This window comes from Musa acuminata, chromosome BXJ3-11 (assembly GCF_036884655.1).
Source record: "Musa acuminata AAA Group cultivar baxijiao chromosome BXJ3-11, Cavendish_Baxijiao_AAA, whole genome shotgun sequence".
Classification (NCBI taxonomy): domain Eukaryota; kingdom Viridiplantae; phylum Streptophyta; class Magnoliopsida; order Zingiberales; family Musaceae; genus Musa; species Musa acuminata.
In genome coordinates, this window is record NC_088359.1 from 30,068,700 (window position 1) to 30,090,083 (window position 21,384).

General features: G+C 41.5%; 4 protein-coding genes across 6 annotated transcripts; 2 read left to right on the top strand and 2 right to left on the bottom strand.

The window, feature by feature from the left end:
• The first annotated feature begins 2,552 nt into the window (after positions 1 to 2,552).
• Positions 2,553 to 6,272, top strand: LOC103972135 (protein kinase STUNTED). Of its 3 annotated transcripts, XM_009386349.3 has the most exons (13): positions 2,553 to 2,668; positions 2,774 to 2,962; positions 3,171 to 3,442; positions 3,546 to 3,634; positions 3,733 to 3,851; positions 3,938 to 4,053; positions 4,126 to 4,590; positions 4,674 to 4,922; positions 5,024 to 5,184; positions 5,262 to 5,341; positions 5,409 to 5,556; positions 5,635 to 5,787; positions 5,870 to 6,272. In XM_009386349.3, exons 3-13 carry the CDS (start codon positions 3,277 to 3,279, stop codon positions 6,107 to 6,109), a joined length of 1,986 nt encoding a protein of 661 aa, XP_009384624.2. In that variant the 5' UTR covers positions 2,553 to 2,668; positions 2,774 to 2,962; positions 3,171 to 3,276; the 3' UTR covers positions 6,110 to 6,272. The 3 variants fall into 3 exon arrangements, with proteins under 3 accessions (XP_009384624.2, XP_009384625.2, XP_009384623.2); XM_009386350.3 differs by lacking the exon at positions 2,553 to 2,668 and having other exon boundaries at positions 2,687 to 3,053; XM_009386348.3 differs by lacking the exon at positions 2,553 to 2,668 and having other exon boundaries at positions 2,687 to 2,962.
• Positions 6,273 to 6,304: 32 nt separating this feature from the next.
• On the bottom strand, positions 6,305 to 9,826 carry LOC135584790 (uncharacterized). Its single transcript, XM_065174650.1, has 3 exons — positions 9,567 to 9,826; positions 7,554 to 7,887; positions 6,305 to 7,474 (listed from the first exon to the last, which is right to left on the bottom strand). Exons 1-3 carry the CDS (start codon positions 9,627 to 9,629, stop codon positions 6,936 to 6,938), a joined length of 936 nt encoding a protein of 311 aa, XP_065030722.1. The 5' UTR covers positions 9,630 to 9,826; the 3' UTR covers positions 6,305 to 6,935.
• Positions 9,827 to 13,950: 4,124 nt separating this feature from the next.
• On the bottom strand, positions 13,951 to 15,496 carry LOC135652728 (actin-depolymerizing factor 5-like). Its single transcript, XM_065173918.1, has 3 exons — positions 15,290 to 15,496; positions 14,955 to 15,214; positions 13,951 to 14,459 (listed from the first exon to the last, which is right to left on the bottom strand). The coding sequence occupies exons 1-3, from the start codon at positions 15,308 to 15,310 to the stop codon at positions 14,309 to 14,311; spliced, it is 432 nt and encodes a 143-aa protein (XP_065029990.1). The 5' UTR covers positions 15,311 to 15,496; the 3' UTR covers positions 13,951 to 14,308.
• Positions 15,497 to 18,551: 3,055 nt separating this feature from the next.
• LOC135652227 (trans-cinnamate:CoA ligase, peroxisomal-like) lies at positions 18,552 to 20,559 on the top strand. Its single transcript, XM_065173031.1, has 2 exons — positions 18,552 to 18,814; positions 18,890 to 20,559. Exons 1-2 carry the CDS (start codon positions 18,617 to 18,619, stop codon positions 20,453 to 20,455), a joined length of 1,764 nt encoding a protein of 587 aa, XP_065029103.1. The 5' UTR covers positions 18,552 to 18,616; the 3' UTR covers positions 20,456 to 20,559.
• The last annotated feature ends 825 nt before the right edge of the window (positions 20,560 to 21,384 follow it).

Consider the following 21,384-nt stretch of genomic DNA (forward strand, 5'->3'; position numbering starts at 1 on the left):
AGGCTCACTAAGTTCAATTTATATTAATTCTCCAATTCAAGTCATATATTCACTTTGCCATAAAAAGTAAACTTGAACTAAACGCTAAGATTTTTCTGGAATGATTTGTCTGGTGCTCTCAAGTGCTTTAATTATGATGGCAAATGCTATTGCTTTCGAGTGAGCAAGCAAAACAAAAGATTAGATACTATAATTAATGTTCATAAATATAGCGAGCCTTTTTCCTACAGTTTTTGGGATTTATGATATCCTAATCAAAATCTCTCAATTATAATCAGTCTAAAAAAAACAATTTTTGTTTATCTCTGCTATTATATAGGACATCTGACATATTTTATGTTCAGCTTGGCAACGAATCAATTTAAAAATTGATATTAGTAAAGTTCTTGTTTAGAGGATCATAATTAAAGCGAAGCGATTTTATTTTTAATTATTTTTATTATATTAAATAACATACATAATATTCACACATGCATTAAAACCTAAGATTCAGATAAACGACAAAAACAGGATGGAAGTAAATATAACTCCAAAGATGATGTGTTGTGCAAGTGTATTTAACTCCATCTTTTATATATATATATATATATATATATATATATATATATATATATATATATATATATATATATATATACGTTTCTCCGTCTAATCACTTTAATGCACGTATTAGTAATTTGAGATACATGAGTGTGGATGAAAGTGGTAAAAAAAGTAAACTCATATTCATTGGGTTGAAGATGAGCTTTTATACCTGATCGTAAAGGGATAAAATATTTTATAAAATATTCTATGGAGAGACAATATTTAACCACATCCAATAGTCTTCTCTTGATTTTTTATCCACACGGACGACAAAGGAGGGAGGCAACTTACAACCACCTTGGACGTTTACACATGTGGACAGATGGGTTCACCCAAGACACCACATGATTATCACATGTCAAATAAAGATTGACTGATGATATACTCCATATCATTTGTCCCCCCTTAAGGTGTGCTTCGAGCTCTCACGAGGGGGATCGGAAGTGTGACGTTTAGTTTATCTAACATGTTAAGTTTATATCTCTTTGACTCATCATCGACCTAATGGCACATTTAGTTTGTCCAACATATCTAATTCATCATACATGAGCACTATTAATGATAATCCATTGTCGACATACCCTTCACATCATCGAGAGATGCACCTTGATTGAACAAGATCGAGTTTTCGATCACCTCATCTCTTCCTAACCTCCATGCCTTAGGTAAAGGTGAGGAGGGTCATGCTTATTGATCTCCATGTCTCGGTGTAAGGCGGGGTCAAATTTTTTAATTTTTCTTTTTTGATTAGAGGTTCGACCCTCATGATCAGTGCCGCCATCTCATCTTTAGTGAAGGTGAGAGTCGAATGTCCTGACTCGTGTCCCAAGAGTATGAGATTCCTAACGTCCCTATCTTTTAACAAAGATGGGTCCCAATTACTATATATTATATATATATATATATATACTGTTTGGATGTCACCGTAGCACCTATCTGGCGATCTTCGTACTTGGGCTGTTGTGTGGCTTTAATTCAAGAAAGAGTGTAATTGGGCCACCACACATATGGTTGGAAGTGGTGTTCCTCTTTAAACCCATAAACCCTACTTGGTGACTAGTCAATCGCCAAGCACTCATAACTCCTTGTCCTCCCCCTCTGTTAGATGTGCAGATGACCTACTCATAATCATGCTATTATGCTTCCAGGGTGGGTGCATCAAACACATGGATCAAAGAGCCCCATAGTTGAACTTAATGAATTGCTCCCAACCCCACAAGTATCATTCTCGAAGGATTTCTTGACCACCTACACCCATCTCAAGATTCCCTTGCCAATGTTGCACCGACCCCAGCAAACATCCCCCACATTTTTAAGGTGAGTGTGACATACAATAGGAACAATAGAACCATATTCCACAAATTTAATGTATCAAGGACCCCATTGTCATAATTTCAAGGCCTATAAACCATCAATTTGGCCACTAACAATGGTCTTAGTAGGTTCAATTTTCTAATTGCACGTATAACATGCTAACCATCTTAGTAGGTTCATGTGTTACCAAAATACTAATATTAAATGTTACAGTGGGAGTTTGCTATTAGCAATCATACCATTATCTCTTAGAATCCTAAAAAAATACTTAAGATATTATTTTTTAATTCTAAAATTATCGAATTGATCTAACAAATATAAAAAGAAACTTCTCACTTTCTTCTTTTAAGTTTTAGATCGTCTTATTTGATTATTTATTTATTAATTATTCGATCATTGATAATAAAAAAATATTTTTATGATTCGGATTAGAAGAAAAAAAGATTATTGGAAAAGAGTTGAAGGAATTTATTAGAATTAAATGATAAATTGAGGATATTTATTTTTATTGACAAAGTAATATTATAGGAATATTAAAAATACTGATAAGAAGTAAAGAAAAGGGATTTGCCATTGGGCAGCCACCTGCTGCAGCCAGGATCGGGTGTGTCGGTCGAGACGGGTGACCGGCAATCTCGTGTTTCCCGCGACAAAGTTGGCGGGTACTCCTCACCGCTGGCGTCGAATGAGATGCAGCGCTCTCTCGTGTGTGCGCGTGTGCGCGCGCGCGTGTACTTTGGAGGCTGGCGATCGTCCTCGAGTCCCGGGAGTACTTCCTCTTCTCTCCTCCCCCATCCTCGTCTTCTTCTTCCTCCCTGCGGTTCCTAATTGTCTGGTAGACGCTCTTTAATGGCTTCCTCTACTGGCTTCTCAGCTCCGTCTTGCTCTCTCTGCTCTCCTCCTCCTTTCTGGTACCGGAAAACTGTGGCCTGACCAAGCTCGGTCATCATCCTCGTGTGGCTTCATATGGTCTCTTGATGAAGGGGATCTGGTTGAGTGTTAAGCTGGGATCCATGGCTAAGACAATGACGCTCCTGGAATGCGACAAATGAGCAACATTAAGGTAGGCTTGAGGGGGAGGAGACGGGTGGGCAGTTCTCTTTCTTCCACCTATTTGTTGGGCGTGCTGTTGTTCTTGGCGAGAGATCTCAATGGTTGGGAGACTGTTCTTCATCGTGTTGCCGCACGAAGTCTTTTTCTAGTATTTCCTGCAAAATCGACACACGGTACACAGAATGTGACTGATTGCTCTACTCGTTGTGATTCTTCAGGGAGTCGGCGTCTCTCACGTTGGGTGGTACCGTTGAATGCAATGCAATCAGCGGCCAATTGAGGGGTCTCCGATACATCCCAAGGCAGTAATAGAAGAGCCGGAGCATGGCGGTGTTGCAGGCAGCCTCGGAAGAGAAGAAGGGGGGAGCTCAGTGCGTAATGGTGGGTCTGCAGATGGATTCCAATGGCAAGGAATTGCTCGACTGGGCAATTCACAGAGTTTCTGAGCGAGGCGACCGCATCATGGCGGTTCATGTCTGCCGCGACTCCGGTGAGTGACAGATTTAGAGCTTCAAGTCGCATGCTTTCTTGATCCCAAGAGCATCAACACCCTGTCCGCTAGCATTCGATTACTACCGCAACTTGTCTTACAGATCTGAGGAACACCATCACCACCCTGTCTCTGATTACCATGTTAGATGAGTACCTGGCAGCCTATGAAGGCGCCTGCAGTCTTAAGCAAGTGAGCCATCTTCCACTTCTGTGCACTGAATCATCTCCAGATCAACGAAGAGAGAAGAGATGGATTGCTTAACCTTCTACTTGTCCATGGCCCTTCAGATTGTTCTTGTCGGCCGGGTTGCTCGGGGGAATTCCATCCGGAAAGCCCTGGTGAAGGAGGCCAAATTATGCGCAGCCATGAAGGTAATTGTCGGAGTAAACAAGCACAGCTCCATAGGGTAAGTGTTGCGAAGATCTAATTCCAAGCTTTGGGCAGTGATTGGACTGCAGCTACCCATCCGAAGTCTGATACATTTCTTTTCAGGGGATCAGCTCCGCTTGCTAAGTATTGTGCCAAGAAGCTCCCTTCGGCTACTGCTGTGATTGCTGTACAAAATGGAAAGATCATCTTTGAAAAGGGAGCTACCAAACCATCTCCGGGTGAGTCATCTGTCGCTGGAGTTGCAAATCATGGCATTCCATCTCTTAGACTGGCTTCTTGCTGTGGTTTAGGAGAAGAATCGAAGCGCCGAAGCCTGCAGAATCTTTTGTCTCCAGTCACAGCAAATTCCAAGGACAAGACCGGTAAAGAGACCCTGAAATCATCTGATTCCGGATTTGGAGATGGCAAGGAGGAGGCGATGCCGAATGACAGCAACCACGTCACGAAGCAAATGACGAAAGCTACTCCAACTTCTGTGACGATGCTGGTGAAGCAACTGCCAGAGCCGAGGCTGGGTTGGCCTCTGCTGCGGAGAGCAGCACCAGGAAGAACCGGCGAAGCCAAGAGGGCTGATCCAGCTCGGAAAATGTCGGTTGTCCAATGGGTCATGACCCTGCCGGATAGAACCTTGCCATCGGCTCAGCCATCGTTGCAGCTAACCGAGGAGTTGAACACAATTCTCAGTAGCAGTAACTTGAGCTGCAAATGGTTTGCATACGAGGAACTCCTGAGTTCAACCAAGCAGTTCTCTTCAGGTGCTTCTCTCTGAAACATAGGCAGCATCCTTATCCTAGATTAAGTTCGTCCTCCTTTGACCATGATTTCGATTTCTGAGCAGAAAATTTGATCGGGAAAGGAGGAAGTAGCCGTGTATACAGAGGCTGCCTTCAGAGTGGCCATCAGGTGGCTATCAAGTTATCGAAACTATCAGCAGAGGCATCGAAAGATTTCCTTCTGGAGGTCCATATCATCACCAAGCTCCAGCACTCGCGTGTCGTCTCGTTGTTGGGCATTTGCGTCGAGGAAACCACTCTGATCTCCGTGTACAAGTATTTCCCCAATGGAAGCTTGGAGGAAAAATTACATGGTGAGTCTCACAGGCTTTTCGTTTCACCAATGTTACAAAGTGAGGTGGATCACGGTTTTAGCTTCATGGATTTCTTCTGAGGTGTATTAAATGGAACACAGGTGATAAGGTGAAGCACCTGCTCCCCTGGGACAAGAGATTTAAAGTGGCGGTGGGGATTGCCGAGGCTCTCAGCTACCTTCATCATGGATGTCCTCAACCGGTGATCCATAGAGATGTCAAGTCCTCAAACATTCTTCTCAACGATGAATTTGAGCCTCAGGTAAAGCTGGTCACAATCATGTTTGTGGATTTCCCTCAGGAATTAACTGAAGATAAGAACGAAGTTTCTGCCAACAGCTATCTGATTTCGGCTTAGCTATGTGGGCACCGACAACCTCAGCCTACCTGACACAGAGGGATGTGGTTGGAACATTCGGGTGCGTTCTTCTCAGCTAGAGTTATATGCATGATTACGATGATGAACGTGACGTGTTCACTTTGCAGATACATCGCACCTGAGTACTTCATGTATGGAAGGGTCAGCAACAAGATCGATGTCTACGCCTACGGCGTCGTCCTGCTGGAATTGGTAACAGGAAGAAAGCGGATAGATGATGAAAACCCCAAAGGAGAAGAGAGCTTGGTGATGTGGGTGAGTACGGTGACAGGATTGTGCAGCAATAGTAGACAAACACCTGTTCTATCAAACATTGCTGCATTCTTTTTCTAGGCGGCGCGAATTATTGAGGGAGGAGGAGATCTTATGGACCTGTTGGATCCCGATCTCGACGCGAATTATGACAAAGATCAGATGAGAAGGATGATTTTAGCTGCATCTCTTTGCATCACAAGAGTAGCTCGTCTCCGACCTCAAATTGACAAGGTCAGCAAGGGGATATATTTACTTTACTGCTGTGCAATAGATCTCTGATGACCGTTTCTTTTGGGGTGTGCTACCATGGCAGATACGCAGCCTTCTGCAGGGGGAAGAAGACATGGAGACGTGGATAAGCAGGCAAGCAGATGCCGTGGTGGATTGTCCGGACGACGAAGCCTACCCAGCGTCGGATATTGGGTCGCATCAAGGCCTTGCGGCGCTGGAGGCGGAGGATGATGCTTCGGTCACTAGCTTCGGCCAGAGTCACGTCGGTTCCTGGGAAGAGTACCTGCGAGGTAGATGGAGCCGTTCGTCCAGCTTCGATTAGGTCCCTCCCTGTGAGGTAATAGTGTCTTGTGAGCTTGTGTGTGCTCTTCTTCAGCAGCCAGCTTTGGTGGGATGATGATAGCAGATGTTGCTACGAGATTAATAAGTGTAACATCAACGAGGCAAAAAATAAATCATTGTACGATGTCATCTGTAGCACAAAATAGTTTTGTTTCTTGCAATCACAAAACAGCTCTTGATGAACAATTTCATATACATGGCAACTTTACTTTACAAATTACTTTTTAATTATGTTGACGACAAATCAAAACAATTTCTAATTCTCAATGGAGTCAAAAAAATAAAACTCCGGCTTGTCATGGTACAGACTCCCCATGTTGCTTGCCAACTTTTGAAATTTTTTCTGTCCCTCGATCTCAGCTTTGGACATGATACAGACTTGCTTTTGCCTGGCATGACGTCCTGCTACCTTTTGACATTATCTGCACGTCCAGCCATCTCATGTTGACATGATACAGGACACACATTTGCCTGGCTTGACATGCCGTTCGTTGCTATCTTCTGAGATTTCACCACAGGCCCTTCGAACTGATCCTGCCATGACACAGATTCGCCTTTGCAAGGCTTGACATGCAGCTACCTTCTGAGATTCTCCACGGGTCACTTGATCTCAGCTTGACATGCTGTACCTCCTGAGATTTTCTACATGTCCGGGTCCTTCGGTCTCAGATTGCCATGATACAGACTCGCATCTGCCAGGCTTGACATGCCCTACAGGTCCCAGTCTGAGCTTTCACATGATTGAGACTCGCATTTGCCAGGTTTGGCACGCTGCCACCTTCTGAGATTCTCTCTGTCCCTGGATCTCAGAACGGGATTTCGTATGGCAGCTGATACATGTCAAACTCAGGAAGATAACAGGCACGGGGCTGCTGGGAAGAACTCATATAGCTTACACTAACCGAGGAGACTTCTGGTGTAGCTTTGCCCTCATCTGCATAAAGACTAGAGTGTCGCTTTGGAGCCCCACACAACCAGTCCTCACCACCAGCATCCCAAGATTCCAGCTGCAATGACGGTGGATTCCAGTTCACTATTAGATCTCTAAACTGTTCCTTCTGCCAAGTTCTTCCCCCGATCCTTTTTGAACCGGAAGTTCTATGCAAAGTTACAGCTGCTTCTTGGTTAAGACCAGTTTCGATATCCCTGCCTGAGGAGCAGGGCTGCTCATCAGCTGCAGGATGCTTATGAACTATCTGCTCCGATTTGTTAAGTGCTACTACTGTTGTTACTCCTGATATTTGTAGTGTGGACGGCAGCTGCGGATTTCTTTGCCTTGATGATGACAAAAGCAGCTCTGCATCTCTTTGCCTCGAGGACGACAACTTGATCCGGAGTATAGTTCCTTTATAAGGGTTGGAAAATAGATGTCAGCATCTGAATTATAAACAAACCTCAACAAAGGCAACAAGTAGTAATCTTACCATGCTTATTGTGGCTGGATACGGATGATGCAACTTTTCTCCTCTTGTTGCTATCCTGAGAGCTCTCAGGGGAGTTGTATTTGTCCTGAATGGAACATGGAACCTCATGTTCTTCAGTGAGGACACTTCTTTCCATGTGTTCAAATACATCCTTGCTTGTCTTCTGGCTGTCCCGGACCTTCTGATTGAAGAGGCTCTTCTCTTCATACTTGCTGTTTTCTTGGCTCTTTCCAAGGTACTGAAAGTTTACAGGCTCTACATTGGCCTTATCAATCTTCTCCTTTCTCTTCCTCTTTTTCTCTTTCTTATCCTTTGTCGTCTGTCCTTCTTGGAGCTTCACCAGAACAATAGTCTTCAATATCATGAATATAGAGAGCGGGCAAGCAAAGCAAGGCGAAACACATCGCAGAGATGTATTACATAGATACCGAGGGACCGATAATACTTATGTGAGCAGAGTTCTTCCAACCTATACTCTTCAGAAAGGTAGGCTAATCATTCCAAAATACAACAAGAACAAAGAAATACACCCTGCGGTTCCATAAGAAATCCACCAACGACCAACAATATCATCCGATAAGAGACTACAAACAACGATTTCAAACCCATTTTCATGTGAGTAGTGATCTTCCAATCTATTTTCCTCAGTAAGGTAGGCTCATCATACCAAAATACAACAAGAAAAGCTGGAATAAGGTTGACATTAGCAATGGACACCGACAAATAATTCAGTCACAAAAACAAGACACAACTTATGAAGAATTAATAATTGGACATCCAAAAAAAACTTGACCTTATAGATTATAAAGTAAACAACCTGCAAAAAGATAAGAGGCGAAGCTAATATGCAAAGAAAAAATAATGTATAAAAACCAATAAACAAAAAAAAAGAATAAAAAACTAAAAAGAGAAATTTTCTCGTGTCCAAGATAACTTGCAAGTATTCAAATCACAAAAACTAAAATCTCCATGACCTAATCCTAGATTCCAAGTATTTATATAGCTCAACAAGCCTCTCAAACATACCATGGTTGTCAAACATAGTTTTCTATATCATAGTTTCCCATTCAAAAGATAACCCTTGGACCAGCACTAGTTATGATGAAATGATACATGAAACATTCATCAGGCGATCAAGCAAGCAAATCACATTTTAAATGAAAAGGTATGATAATTAGGTCCTAGAAATTTCTGCTTAGCTTCTGCGAATAAGTTATGTAAACCACCAAATTAACAAGAATGATCTGCAAATATATAAGAAAGAATGATGTTGACTGCACATTGGCAAGTGATCGACAACACCTTCACTTTAAAGTAACTCGTACCATGGCTGGAAAATTCAAATAATACGGAATATAGAAAGTGTGCATACTACAAACTTTCTCAAAATGTCCATTATTTCAAAATATTAACGCGGACGAATATATCTATCCATGACACTAGTAATGTCACCAAACAATTCATAAAGTGTTAACTGCTTTCTCACAGAATAGATACAAATCCAGTTTGATCGATCACTACAATCATAAAAATATTCACACAATAGACACATGAGGAATCCTCACAAATAACCCACTTTTAACTATTAGCACATGATTGTTAGAAGCCTTATGAAATTGACATTTACTTGCTTTTTCACAAGAGATCTACCAATCAAGGCCTCCAGATCCAATTTACAGTCACACATTTGACTACAATCATCTCAATGCAGAAAATTGAAGAACCGACTTCAATCATATCCGTAAGAACACCAAAAAGTAACAAAGAAGAAGATATCCTAAACATGATATTGACCAAGAGAACAGCCCAATCTTCTTTGTGAGTATTTACAATTCTTTTCTGATCGTTCTGACATGCCAATACAAACATGTATACCATTAGTTTTGCACATGCTCATTCGATAATAGACCTTGTCGAATACAGACCAAAAAGATCCGATAAACCGATCGCCGATAGAGGAAGTCGAGCAAGAATGCAAGAAATCAACCACACCAGCATTGATGCTCAACAAACCTTAATGGACGCGATCAACGGCTTTCCGATGAACGGCTGCGGTAACGGGTAGCACCGCGACATCACGCTGCCCTTGCAGCTCGGTCGAGGGCACTGGGATCACCGCAAAACAGTTGCGAGACCCGGCGATCCTAGAGAGATCGAAAGGCGCGGGACGGCGATCGAAGGCAAACCGTGACAAGGTGGGGGGAAAGCAGAGACGGGGAGAAAAGAAATCTAGGGTTAGGGTTCCGCCGTCCAAAACTCGGGGCGAAAATTCTTGACGCACGGGGAGTTGGGGGTAATGGCGATATTTATAGAGGCAGGAGGGAGCCGTGCCCATTTAGGATAGCGGTACGATGCCCCGCGGGTCTCGAACGCATCTCGGTCGCGGGTTCTCCTACTGGTGGATTTCGAGTGGGTCTCACGCGGTTTTCACCTCGCCGAAGCGTCGCCTCGCGCAAGCCCTGATCCGGCGGGGCCCACGTGGATTGACGAACCGACTTTGGAGGGAGACTCACGCGAGCGCACGTGATTGCCACCGCGGTCTATCACTGCGTGGGCCGGGCTCAGCCGTCCACGTGGGTTTGTGGAGGTGGAATCTGATATCATGGGGGCATTTGATGAGCCTCGAAGCTGGGCTTTGCTCATTGGTGTTGGAGTCGGTGGCTTGCGTTGTATGTTTTTGTTAGTATTTCTTTTTTAGGAAACCTAAAATTCTCGTTGCGAAGATTCTTTCCTCAATAATAATAATAATAACGTAGTGAAGTTCTTTTCTTTTTTTACAGTTGTACTTATTTTATTTTAAAACACTTTTTATTGATTTGAGTTTTGCATTTCCTATTATCTTACTTGGAAATCGATCTACATAAGGGTTGTAAATTTCTAACAAATATATCTTTTTTTTCGTAAGAAGTTTCTCGTTCATTCTATTTTTGCTTAATTTACTTTTTTTTCATAAATTTAAATTAACATCCCTATGGTTGTATGGTAACCAAATTTAGAGAAATATATTTAATTATATACCTATATGAAAGAAAAAAATATAATCAAGTTTTAGTCATCAAATATGTGTTTTCAAATAATTTTTTATCAAAAATTCTAACACATAAATTATTGGATATCATGTCTCGGTCACCTCATCAACTTAATGTCATTCTAAGTATATGATGCATATGTGAACTAAGGAGTTGGGGAGCAATTTTCCATAGAACCTCAATTGAGAAGATCTTTTAAATAACGTCAACATTCCAAAAGATACTTTACAGATAAGTACATGATGCTTACTGATATAAGTGAACTAGGGAGTTATCATAAAGCAGTTGAAAGTGACAAAAAAAGTTGTTAGTTGCTATATAGGAAGAGATGGATGCTCTGCAGAATAATCACACATATGATTTAATACAACTACCAAAGAGAACGAAGGACTTGAAGAACAAATGGGTTTTCAGGTTGAAGACTCAAGAATATTATTCTTAACAAAAGTACAAGGCAGTTATGAAAGGCTTTGGTCAAAGGAAAATTATTGACTTTGAAGATATTTTTTCTCCTGTTGTTAAAATGTCTTCTATTCGTGTTACTCTTAGTATTACTGTTAGCTTTGACTTGGAGGTAAAGCAGTTGGATGTAAAGATAACTTTCTTTCATAATGATTTCGATGAAAAAATTTATATGAGTCTACAAGTTGACGAAGAGCTTATATGAGATGAAGCAAACTCTAAAATAGTGGTACAGAAAGTTTGATTTATTTATGATTAAAAACAGATATAAAAGAACAGCTTAAGATTATTGTGTGTACATTAAACGATTTAAATGGTTTGATGAGAATTTTATTATTCTCTTACTTTATGTTAATGATATGCTTATCATTGGGAAAGATATATCTACAATTGACAAGTTGAAGAAAGAACTAAGTAAGTCATTTAAAATAAAGGACATGGGCCTAACAAAGTAAATATTGGACATGTAGATTTTTTAGAAAAAATAAGAAGATTTAGTTGTCACATGAGAAATACATCAAGAATGTATTAGAAATGTTCAATATAAGCAATGCAAAGTCAATTGATTCTCCACTTTCAGGTAATTTCAAGTTGTGCTTAGAATAGAGTTTGTCAAGTGATAAAGATAAGAAGATAATGCAAAAGGTTCCTTATGCTTCAATTGTTGAAAGTTTAATGTACGTGATGGTATGTATGAGGTTGGACATTGCATATGTAGTAAGTGTTATTAGCATATTTCTTACAAATCTAAGTAAAGAGCACTTGGCAGCGGTGAAGTAGATCTTTAGATATCTTAGAGGGAGCTCTAAGGTTTATTTAAGCTTTAAAGGTGGACCACTTGTATTCACAGGTTACATAGATGTAGAGATATTGATATAAGAAAATTCACATCATGTTTTGTACTCACTTTTGCAGGGGGAGCTATGTCATGATAATTTAGATTGTAAATGTGTATTGCTCTCTCTACCACAAAGGTAGAATATATCGTTGCTATAGAGGTTTACAAAGAAATGCTATGGATAAAAGAATTCTTATAAGAATTGAGGTTGAAATAAAAAAAATTATATAGTGCATTGTGATAGTTGGAGCGTCATCCATTTATGTAAAAACCGAACTTTTTATTTCAATTCAAAGCATATAGATATCAGATATCACTGAATTCGAAATGTATTTGAAGAAAAACAATTACAACTTTAGAAAATTCACACGGATGACAAAGACCATATCGAAAGAAAGATAAGAGATATACCAAAAACTGTTCAGTATGACTTCACATTAAGGAGTCAAGGGACAACCTCCCTTATGGGCTGAAGGGGAAGGTTATTGGGTAGATAACCCATTATTCAACCCATAGTGGAATTTAATTACCCATAGCCCACTTTAGCCTTCTCTTTTTTTATTTAACTTAAACCCTAACCCTTTTAACTAAGATATATGATGGATAGGGAAGAAAAAGGGAGCAACCGTGGCTATGAAAAAGAGAGAAGTAGCAGTGGTAGTTGAGGGGAAAAAAATAAGAGAAAAAAGAAAGTGAAGAAGATAAGGATAATATAAAAATCATTCTCAGTTATCCAAATAGTGTTCTCATATCAAATTAGATCAGATTTACACTTAATTCTTACTATGATCACTTGGAGAGATTTTGAATATTGTACACCATGACATAATCATTGTATCTCAATTATTCTTCCGTAATTATTACTTGGGTTTTGGGCTAGAGATTCTGAGATTTGTATATTCATTATTTGTATAGTAGATTTTCTCTAGCTTGTTCTATGATTTTTACCCATCTCGTTGAAGAGGTTTTTCACATAAATATTAGTGTCCTATTTAATTATGATTTTCATTTAATTTCCTTGTGTGTTAATTGTATTTATTCGTATACAAAATTTTCTTTTTATCCTATCATCCAATTCTTTCATGAATTGTTTTTCAACTCTAGTGCATTTAAATCCAATCATGAATCATCTCTCGATGTAATCAAATTTAACGTAATCCTATGAAATATTCTTTAACTTTGATTATACCAAATCATGCTATGGAATATCCTTCATTTTTAACATAGTTGAATCCCATCAAAAGCATCCTCTAACTTTCACATGGTTGAATCTAACTATAAAAAATTATTCAATTATGATTCAATAAAATGTCTTACAATTTTGAGATGATCGAATTCACCTTAAAGTATCCTTCGATTACGACGTAATCTAATCCGATCATCAAACATCCTTTATCTTTAATGTAATTGAATTGAAAAAAATAAATCTTATGTCAAATCAAAATGATAATGATATTTATTGCTCATGATGTGACTAAGAATTATTTAGAAAATAAGACATTGTATCCCGACACCTTAAGAGATGCTAACACGTGAATGATATAACGTTACATCACACCCAATCACTGACTCATCAACTCAACATATTACGTTGACATCATGCTTGCATCAATGTCGACTCAATTGCATCATAGAGAAGCAGTCATCCCAACACATCAATTCCTCACCTCATTAACATAGGCATATATGCTGAATAGTTGCATAACAAAATAAAGGTTAATGATTCTACATAACCATTAACTTTTCATTTAATTTCAATTGTTTCTTGAGGTTCCTATAAAAAAAAAACCTCATGTGCACTCCTCATGTCCTTCAAACAATTTTGAGTATACAACACATTTCTACTTTTTCAATCCTTTAACTCTACTGACATAAGTATCGATCAAAAGGAGTTTTCATTTAACTCTACTAAAACATGAAAATATGGATTCAATTTTGAGCCATTGACGTGTTAGACAAGATATTAATATTAATAATTTTTAAAATGTATTATTATTATTTTGATAAATATAATTGAATCAGATTTTTTTTTATTTTTTTTATTTGACCATACACAAGATCCGAAATGTGCGTCAACGCAGATAGATGCTGTCATTTTTAAGACAGGAACCATTTGAACATGAACTCTTCCTGTGCTGAGTTCGGATCACGAAGGAACATCTAAGGGTCTTCATCAATCAAATCTTTTGCGTTAATTTCCGTGCAGCACATCGAGATCTTCTCCTTTGTCCTGCTGCTGATGCGCTGTTTCCCTTCGATTCCTCTGCCTCTGCTTCTCGTGTTCTGGTGCTCTGCATCCCTTTGCTCGTGCTATATGCTATGCTCAGCTGAGCTAAAGGTTATCTATCCCCCCTCATGAATACTACTTAGTCATTATATATATATATATATTACTAGCTAGATTGAGAGGCCATGCATTCATCTGCTCAGTTGGCTCTCTCTTTGATTACATCAAACCCCATCTCCGTAGGATCGGTTGCCTGCACCTCATAGTGGATGCCATCAAGCAGCCTCCTCAGCCCTTGCTTTGAGGTAGCATACAGTATCTTTGATCTGATCCTTGATGCTGTTGGAGACCTGAAAAGCCAGCAGAACGCCATGTATAAACTCCATGACCACATCACCAGTCGGTGAGTGTAGGAAAAAGTGGGATGAATCACACACTGAATCAAAAGACGAAGCATAAGAGGCATCGCCATGAATGGTTGCAGTCTAAAGCTATGATGCTTTGTTTTGGTGCACATCACGATCATAGGGTTGGCAAGATGGATAGGTGCTAAGTCTCATTTCCACGTATGACTTGTTTGGCTTATTCGGATGGGGATGGATGATTCCAAGAACACACACACCAAGTTGATGTGCTTGTCAAACTCTGTGAAGGCTTTCCATTGGTGATGCAGGGGAGGAGAAAATAAGGATACTCGATGATCTTTCTCGCAGTATCTTTTCAGTTAAATGTCCTCTTTCTATATGGCTATATAGGCTAAGATCTGACCCAAAAATTCTCAGCAAATAATGTTCTAAGATCAGAGAGAGAGAGAGAGAGGAGGAGGAGGAGGAGGAGGAGGAGACCATGTGATGAAGAACATCTTTCTCTTGGGGCAGTTGTCGACGCTGACGAAGTCGAAGTCGAAGACGGCGTAGCGGCAGTCGTCGTTGGGGAGGGAGGCGGCGAGGCCGTCGTAGCCTTCGCCGGGCCTGCCCACCTTGTCCACCATCACCTCTCTCGTCTTCTCGTCGATCTTGTACACCACGTACCGGCTCACCCTCTTCCACTTCATCTCCATGAACGAGCTCAGGCACTCCTGTTTCACCCGCATCCCCTCCGTCGCCTGCCATGACCACGCAGATCACACTCAAGCACAAGTAATCATCCATCAAGATGATGTCGTCGGTAATAGTATTACCATCTTGAAAGCCATGGCCATGGTTACAGCAGACAGCAACAAGCTTGCCGGTGCCTGCTTTCAGAGCCGACCTAATCCTGCTAGTCTTTTGGGACATGTCTTCCTGAGCTTGATATAGAGGCTGAGAAATAATTAAACACGTCTGTCATGTCAGCTTTTTAGGGTGTAAATGATTTGGATAAACAATGGTGCATGGCTTTGTTGGATTGTTGTCATCACTCTTTATCATTTGCAGAAACTTTTTCTTCATCTTAAGATAATTCGGTGGGCAGGAATTGGTGTGATGCTTACAGCTTACCTTGTAGAACAGGGAAAGCAGTGACAGATGCCATCAGCTAACAGGGACGAAAGCAGTCTCTCGTACCACAATTGTTTATTCTGTCCTAAGAAAGAGAGAGAAAGTACAAACGACGTCCTGTTGAAAGATAATAATTATATTCTCTTTTAATGTATATTGTCGCTTTCTGCTCTGATTTTAATTACTTGTCTTCTTCTTCTTCTTTTGGACAATTTTGAGAATATTTTGGAATTAAGTGAAAGAAGGATACGATATTATGAAAAAAATATGATTATTTTTAAAATAAAAATTAAAAAAATATTTATTAAAATTTGATATTATGTTTTAGTTATTTCATTATGCTCTTATCTATAAATAGATAAAACCTCGTATGATTATATAATATCTATTTTCAATATCTATTTCTATTCTATCGTTTATAGTGATTTAGCATTTAGAAAAAAATTTATTGTAAAAAGTTTTATCATAATTTTTTTTATTAACTTATAATCATAATTAAAATCTAATCAGATCTATAATATATTTTAATTAATTATATATGATGATTAGACAAGGAGAAGAGGAAAAGCTATATTGCATTTGCCGAGAAATGAAAGGGACAAAGACTGAGAAAGAAATAGAGATGAAAGAAAGACGATGATGATGATGATGAGTGCACAACTCCATTGAAACCAACAGTGTTAAAGTTCGAATGCTAACAGTGAGAGTTTATGGTCCCATCCATCGTTCCTACGACCACATCTGAAGGGACCTCTTAATTCTTTGCTTGGAATCGAAGATAGCCACAAGGGTGAGGCAGGCAAAGGAAAAAAGAGAAGGGAGAGGGGGCCATAACCCCCATTCCACAGACAGTGAAGGCTCACCATCACATGCACGGCATGCAGTCCCAGAAGATATCCAAAGGAGGTGAAGGGAAGCTTTGTGCCATCAATCTCGGCATGTAGAGTTCCTGCAAAATAATCATAATAATAATTATCATTTATTTAACTATAACATTATAATTTACTATAATTAATTATTTTATTAGCACATACTTCTTAAGAATATACACTCGATTTGATTGATACGACATCATCACATCGGAAAAGAAACGAAGAGATGGAAGCTCTTGTCCTCTTCCGTCTGTCTCCTATGGAGAGAGCTCGTGTTATCCGGCCAACATATGGTCCCAACTCGGGCTAAGTGACAGTTCATCCCCGTGAGTTGATGGATTGATGAGCTGCATCACATATTGAGGTTTCTCCTTTTTTGTTAATGTTATTTGAAAAGATATAGCTTGTATTATCTTTTTATTTGCTGATAATTATATTTATTTATTTTAGGATACTTCTACTCTTAATCCTATTTTTACTATTTAAAATATTATCTTTTTTTTTAAATATTCCTAAGATACGTCTACTGCAAAGAAAGTAAATGCCCTTATTATGTTCCTTTTTTCTTTTTCTCTTTTTCTAATCACGACGAGCGAAGTCAAACGGTGTTAGACAAATGTGAATGCCCTCTTTTTTCTACTCATTCTTCTTATTCTTCTTTTCTTTGCTTGCCTAGCAACATCAATGGTGTTGCATGATAGAGTGGTGAGAAGGAGCATCATCGACACAACTAGGATTCCGACGAACAAAATAAAGAGTTGTGGGAAGAAGGATACTATTGATAATTGAAGTGTTATAAATAGTAACCCTTATAAATAATAAGAAGATATGTTAATAATATGGGTTGGGGTTGCAGGTATCAATCTTTTTTTTAATACTAATGTCCATCTAACCTAGTTAAGATCGACTAGGGTATCGGTTAATCGAATTTTAGATAAATAATATCTTGTAAGATTTTGATCACTAGCCAATGGTAGTCAATTGACGAAGATTAATCTTAATGGCACGCATGTCAGTGTTTTAGATTTTGAAAAGATTTTTTGGTAAGTTATTATTGTCACTAATAAATTTTTAAGAATTTAAACTACACAAAAAATCTTTTTGAATTTTTGTTTATTGTCTTCCGAGTTTATTTATACTCCAAAAACATATCATCGATTCAGGATTTCCAATTCCCTCACCAGTCAAAACAAAATCCGAGAGCTACAGTGGTGGTGGCATTCTACGCGCGTAGACTCGCTCGTCAGGACGAGCTCGATGTGGATGGATACATATATATGCTCGGCACACCATCGATGAGCCCTCAGCCGGCGGTGATAGATGCGAGGTGGGAGGAGATAGGTATCAGAGTTTTGGATGACAGGGACTGAGGACTAACCATTCTACCTGTTTCTGCCTCCGTATGGGACGTTCTCGAACCCCTAGGCGTGAAGGTGCTCAGCTCTAATTGAGTTCTAAGCTCTTTCAGCTCGTGTGAACGTTTAGGACCGCTGAATGGTCGACCGGTGTCATCGCTCCAAGTTTTGACTTCAAACAGGCATAGGTTGTTCTTCCATGGTCAAACGAAAGATTGGACAAGAAAACTTGAGTTAATGATTTCCATCCTCGGCAAGTCAGTCTGCAAACATGAAATAGTAGTTCTGAAACTTCCTGTTTTCTTCCACGCAAGCTGAATGCTGCCTTGATGTGATCCTCCCTGCTCGCATGCGTTCTTCCATGAAACCTACTCCAACCACTAGGAAAAGAGAAGGGGATGGCCAGCAGGCACGAAAGAACATCTTGACCTGCAACCTGTTCGTTTAATCTACTTTGTTGCTGGATTCTGAAAGGACCATCGTCATCGATTATTCGACTATGAACATGCAAGTCATGTGAATATTTATGACCAGTGGGTGAGTCATTCAGTAGCAGTGTTTGGTCAACAGTCCACGTTCAAACCCTCAACCGGCATGTTGGTTTCTCGTGCGCTTCCCCTCCAACTTCTCCACAAGTTCGCTACAAGTTGTCGAGCTCATTGCGGAGAGACTCCCCTCTTCTCTCTCTATATAAAGGCCCTAAGAACTCACTCGCGTTCGCCATTCCCATCGTTCCCAAGTCATCTCCATCTGCATCCTTTTTTTCCCTCTCCAACTTCTGTCACGACAACTACAACCAGTGATGAATAGCCTAGGAAAGTGCCCAGCTAATTACGTTCCCCTCAGCCCCATCACCTTCTTGGAGAGGGCAGCCGCCGTGTACTCCGACCGCACGTCGGTCGTCTATGAGCGCACGCGCTTCACGTGGAAGCAAACTTACGAGCGCTGCCGCCGCCTCGCTTCCTCCCTCCGGAAGATGAGCATCTCCAAGAATGATGTGGTATGTGTGTATAGAACGATCGTTCTTTGAGTGCTGTTGATCTCACCAAGTTTCTAACGTGGTTTATATATGCAGGTTTCAGTCCTGGCACCCAACATTCCGGCCATGTATGAGATGCACTTCGCCGTGCCCATGGCGGGCGCGGTGCTCAACACCATAAACACTCGTCTCGACTGCAAGAACATCGCCACCATCCTTAAGCACTCCGAGGCTAAGGTCTTCTTCGTCGACTACCAATACGTCCCCCTCGCTATAAGCGCCCTCAAGCTTCTGCTGGGCGACGCCGACACTTCCCAGCTGCCACTGGTCGTGGTCATCGATGACATCGATGCACCGACCGGCACTCGGCTGGGGGAGCTGGAGTACGAGCAGCTCGTCGCCGGCGGCCACCCGTTCCACGAGCTACCCCGGCTCGACGACGAGTGGGATCCCATCGCCCTTAACTACACCTCCGGCACCACGTCCGCCCCCAAGGGGGTTGTCTATAGCCACCGCGGCTCGTACCTCAGCGCCATCAGCCTGCTCCTCCAGTGGGGCGTCGGGAGCGAGCCTGTTTATCTCTGGTCCCTCCCCATGTTCCACTGCAACGGGTGGACCTTCACGTGGGGCGTCGCCGCCCGTGGCGGTGTCAACGTATGCATCCGCAACACGTCGGCCGCCGAGATGTACCGCGCCATTGCCGACCATCGTGTCACCCACATGTGCTGCGCTCCCATCGTCTTCACCATCCTCCTCGAGACCGGCCAGTCCGAGCGGCCTCCCATTGCCTCTCCCGTTCAGGTGCTGACCGGCGGCGCTCCGCCTCCAGCGCCGCTGCTGGAAAAGATCGAGTGCATGGGGTTCAAGGTGACGCACGCCTACGGGCTGACCGAAGCGACCGGGCCGGCGCTTGTGTGCGAGTGGCGGGCGGAGTGGGACCGGAGAAACCCCGAGGAGCGGGCGGCGCTCAAGGCGCGGCAGGGGATCAGCGTGCTCACGCTTGCGGACGTCGACGTGAAGGACGCCAAGACGATGGCCAGCGTCCCGCGCGACGGCAGGTCGGCGGGAGAGATCGTGCTCCGGGGAAGCAGCATCATGAAGGGCTACTACAAGAACAACAAGGACACAGCAGAGGCGTTCAAGGACGGGTGGTTCTTCACCGGGGACGTCGCGGTGGTGCACCCAGACGGGTACCTGGAGATCAAGGACCGGTCCAAGGACGTGATCATCTCAGGCGGGGAGAACATAAGCAGCGTGGAGGTGGAGACGGTGCTGTACAAGCACCCCATGGTAATGGAGGCGGCGGTGGTAGCGATGCCGCACCCGCGCTGGGGCGAGACGCCGTGCGCCTTCGTGACGCTGAAGAAGGGATGCGGAGGAGGAGCAGAGCAGAGCATAAAGGAGGAGGACATCATCGCGTACTGCCGGTCGAGCATGTCGCACTTCATGGTGCCAAAGAAGGTGGTGTTCGTGGAGGAGCTGCCCAAGACTTCCACCGGAAAGATCCAAAAGTTTCAGCTGAGGGAGATGGCGAAGCGCCACAAGGTAGCAGAGAGACCGCCGAAGACTAAATCCGGGTGCACCGAGGCCCAGCTTCCGTACAAGGCTAAGCACCAGGTGGAGCCGCAACGAGAGCAAGCCCTGGCGATGTCACGCCTATGAACACATTACATTCATGTTCATCTATCAAATTGGTTCCCTTAATTACCTAAGCCTTGTCTAATAAGCCAAAATAGATTTTGCAATTAGTTTATATATTATTCTTATATCCTTGCATCATAATAATTTTCAATATTAATTGTATTCACTATACCTCTCTTCTTAAAAAGGTGGTGATGACTTGACAAACAAGCTTTGGAGAAATCTGGTGATAATTCCTAGTATTTTCAATGAAATTTCCGTGCTTTATGCTTCAAGATAATAAAGTGTCTAAATTCTCCTCCTCTTCGATCAATGTTCAATTCTAAAATCACTTTGAACTTTGACTAGACTTAAGCTTTCCATGCAGGTCAACTCAGTGTGTCTCATGGTCAACATTAAGGAATGGTAACTTTCAACTTTATTTCTCTATGCACAGACCAACGGTTCCTCCACCCATTCTACTCACTAACAATACTATGTCCAATCCTGTAAATGTTGAGTTTCTTCAAAGATGCCATTTGTCTTATTCTTAATTTATGTTGAGGTCCCAATCTTCGATTTATTTCTCGTAAAGATAATTTACTTATTTAAGAATTCATGTCAAGTACGACGAATCAATCTAGTTTAGCCTAAATCAGCTTATCAATAATTTAATTTTAAAAATTATAAATGATTCTTATTCGAGAGTGTTACTGAACCTTTTACGTTGTGGCTTAGGTGTCAATAGGGTTCGGTTAAATCCCGAATGTGTAAGGTTGCTTATGTGGATGCTCGGATGGTGGAAGCAAATGTCGGGTCGGGTTGAGTTTGAGCTTCATCTTCCCGAGTACGGCCTTCTCCCTTAGCGAGTGACTTGTTTCTTCATCGTTGAGCTCCTACATACAAGTCAAGGTCGGAAGGGGGTTTCCTGACTCGACCTCTCCAAAAGCTAAGTTAGAGTTGAGTGGAAT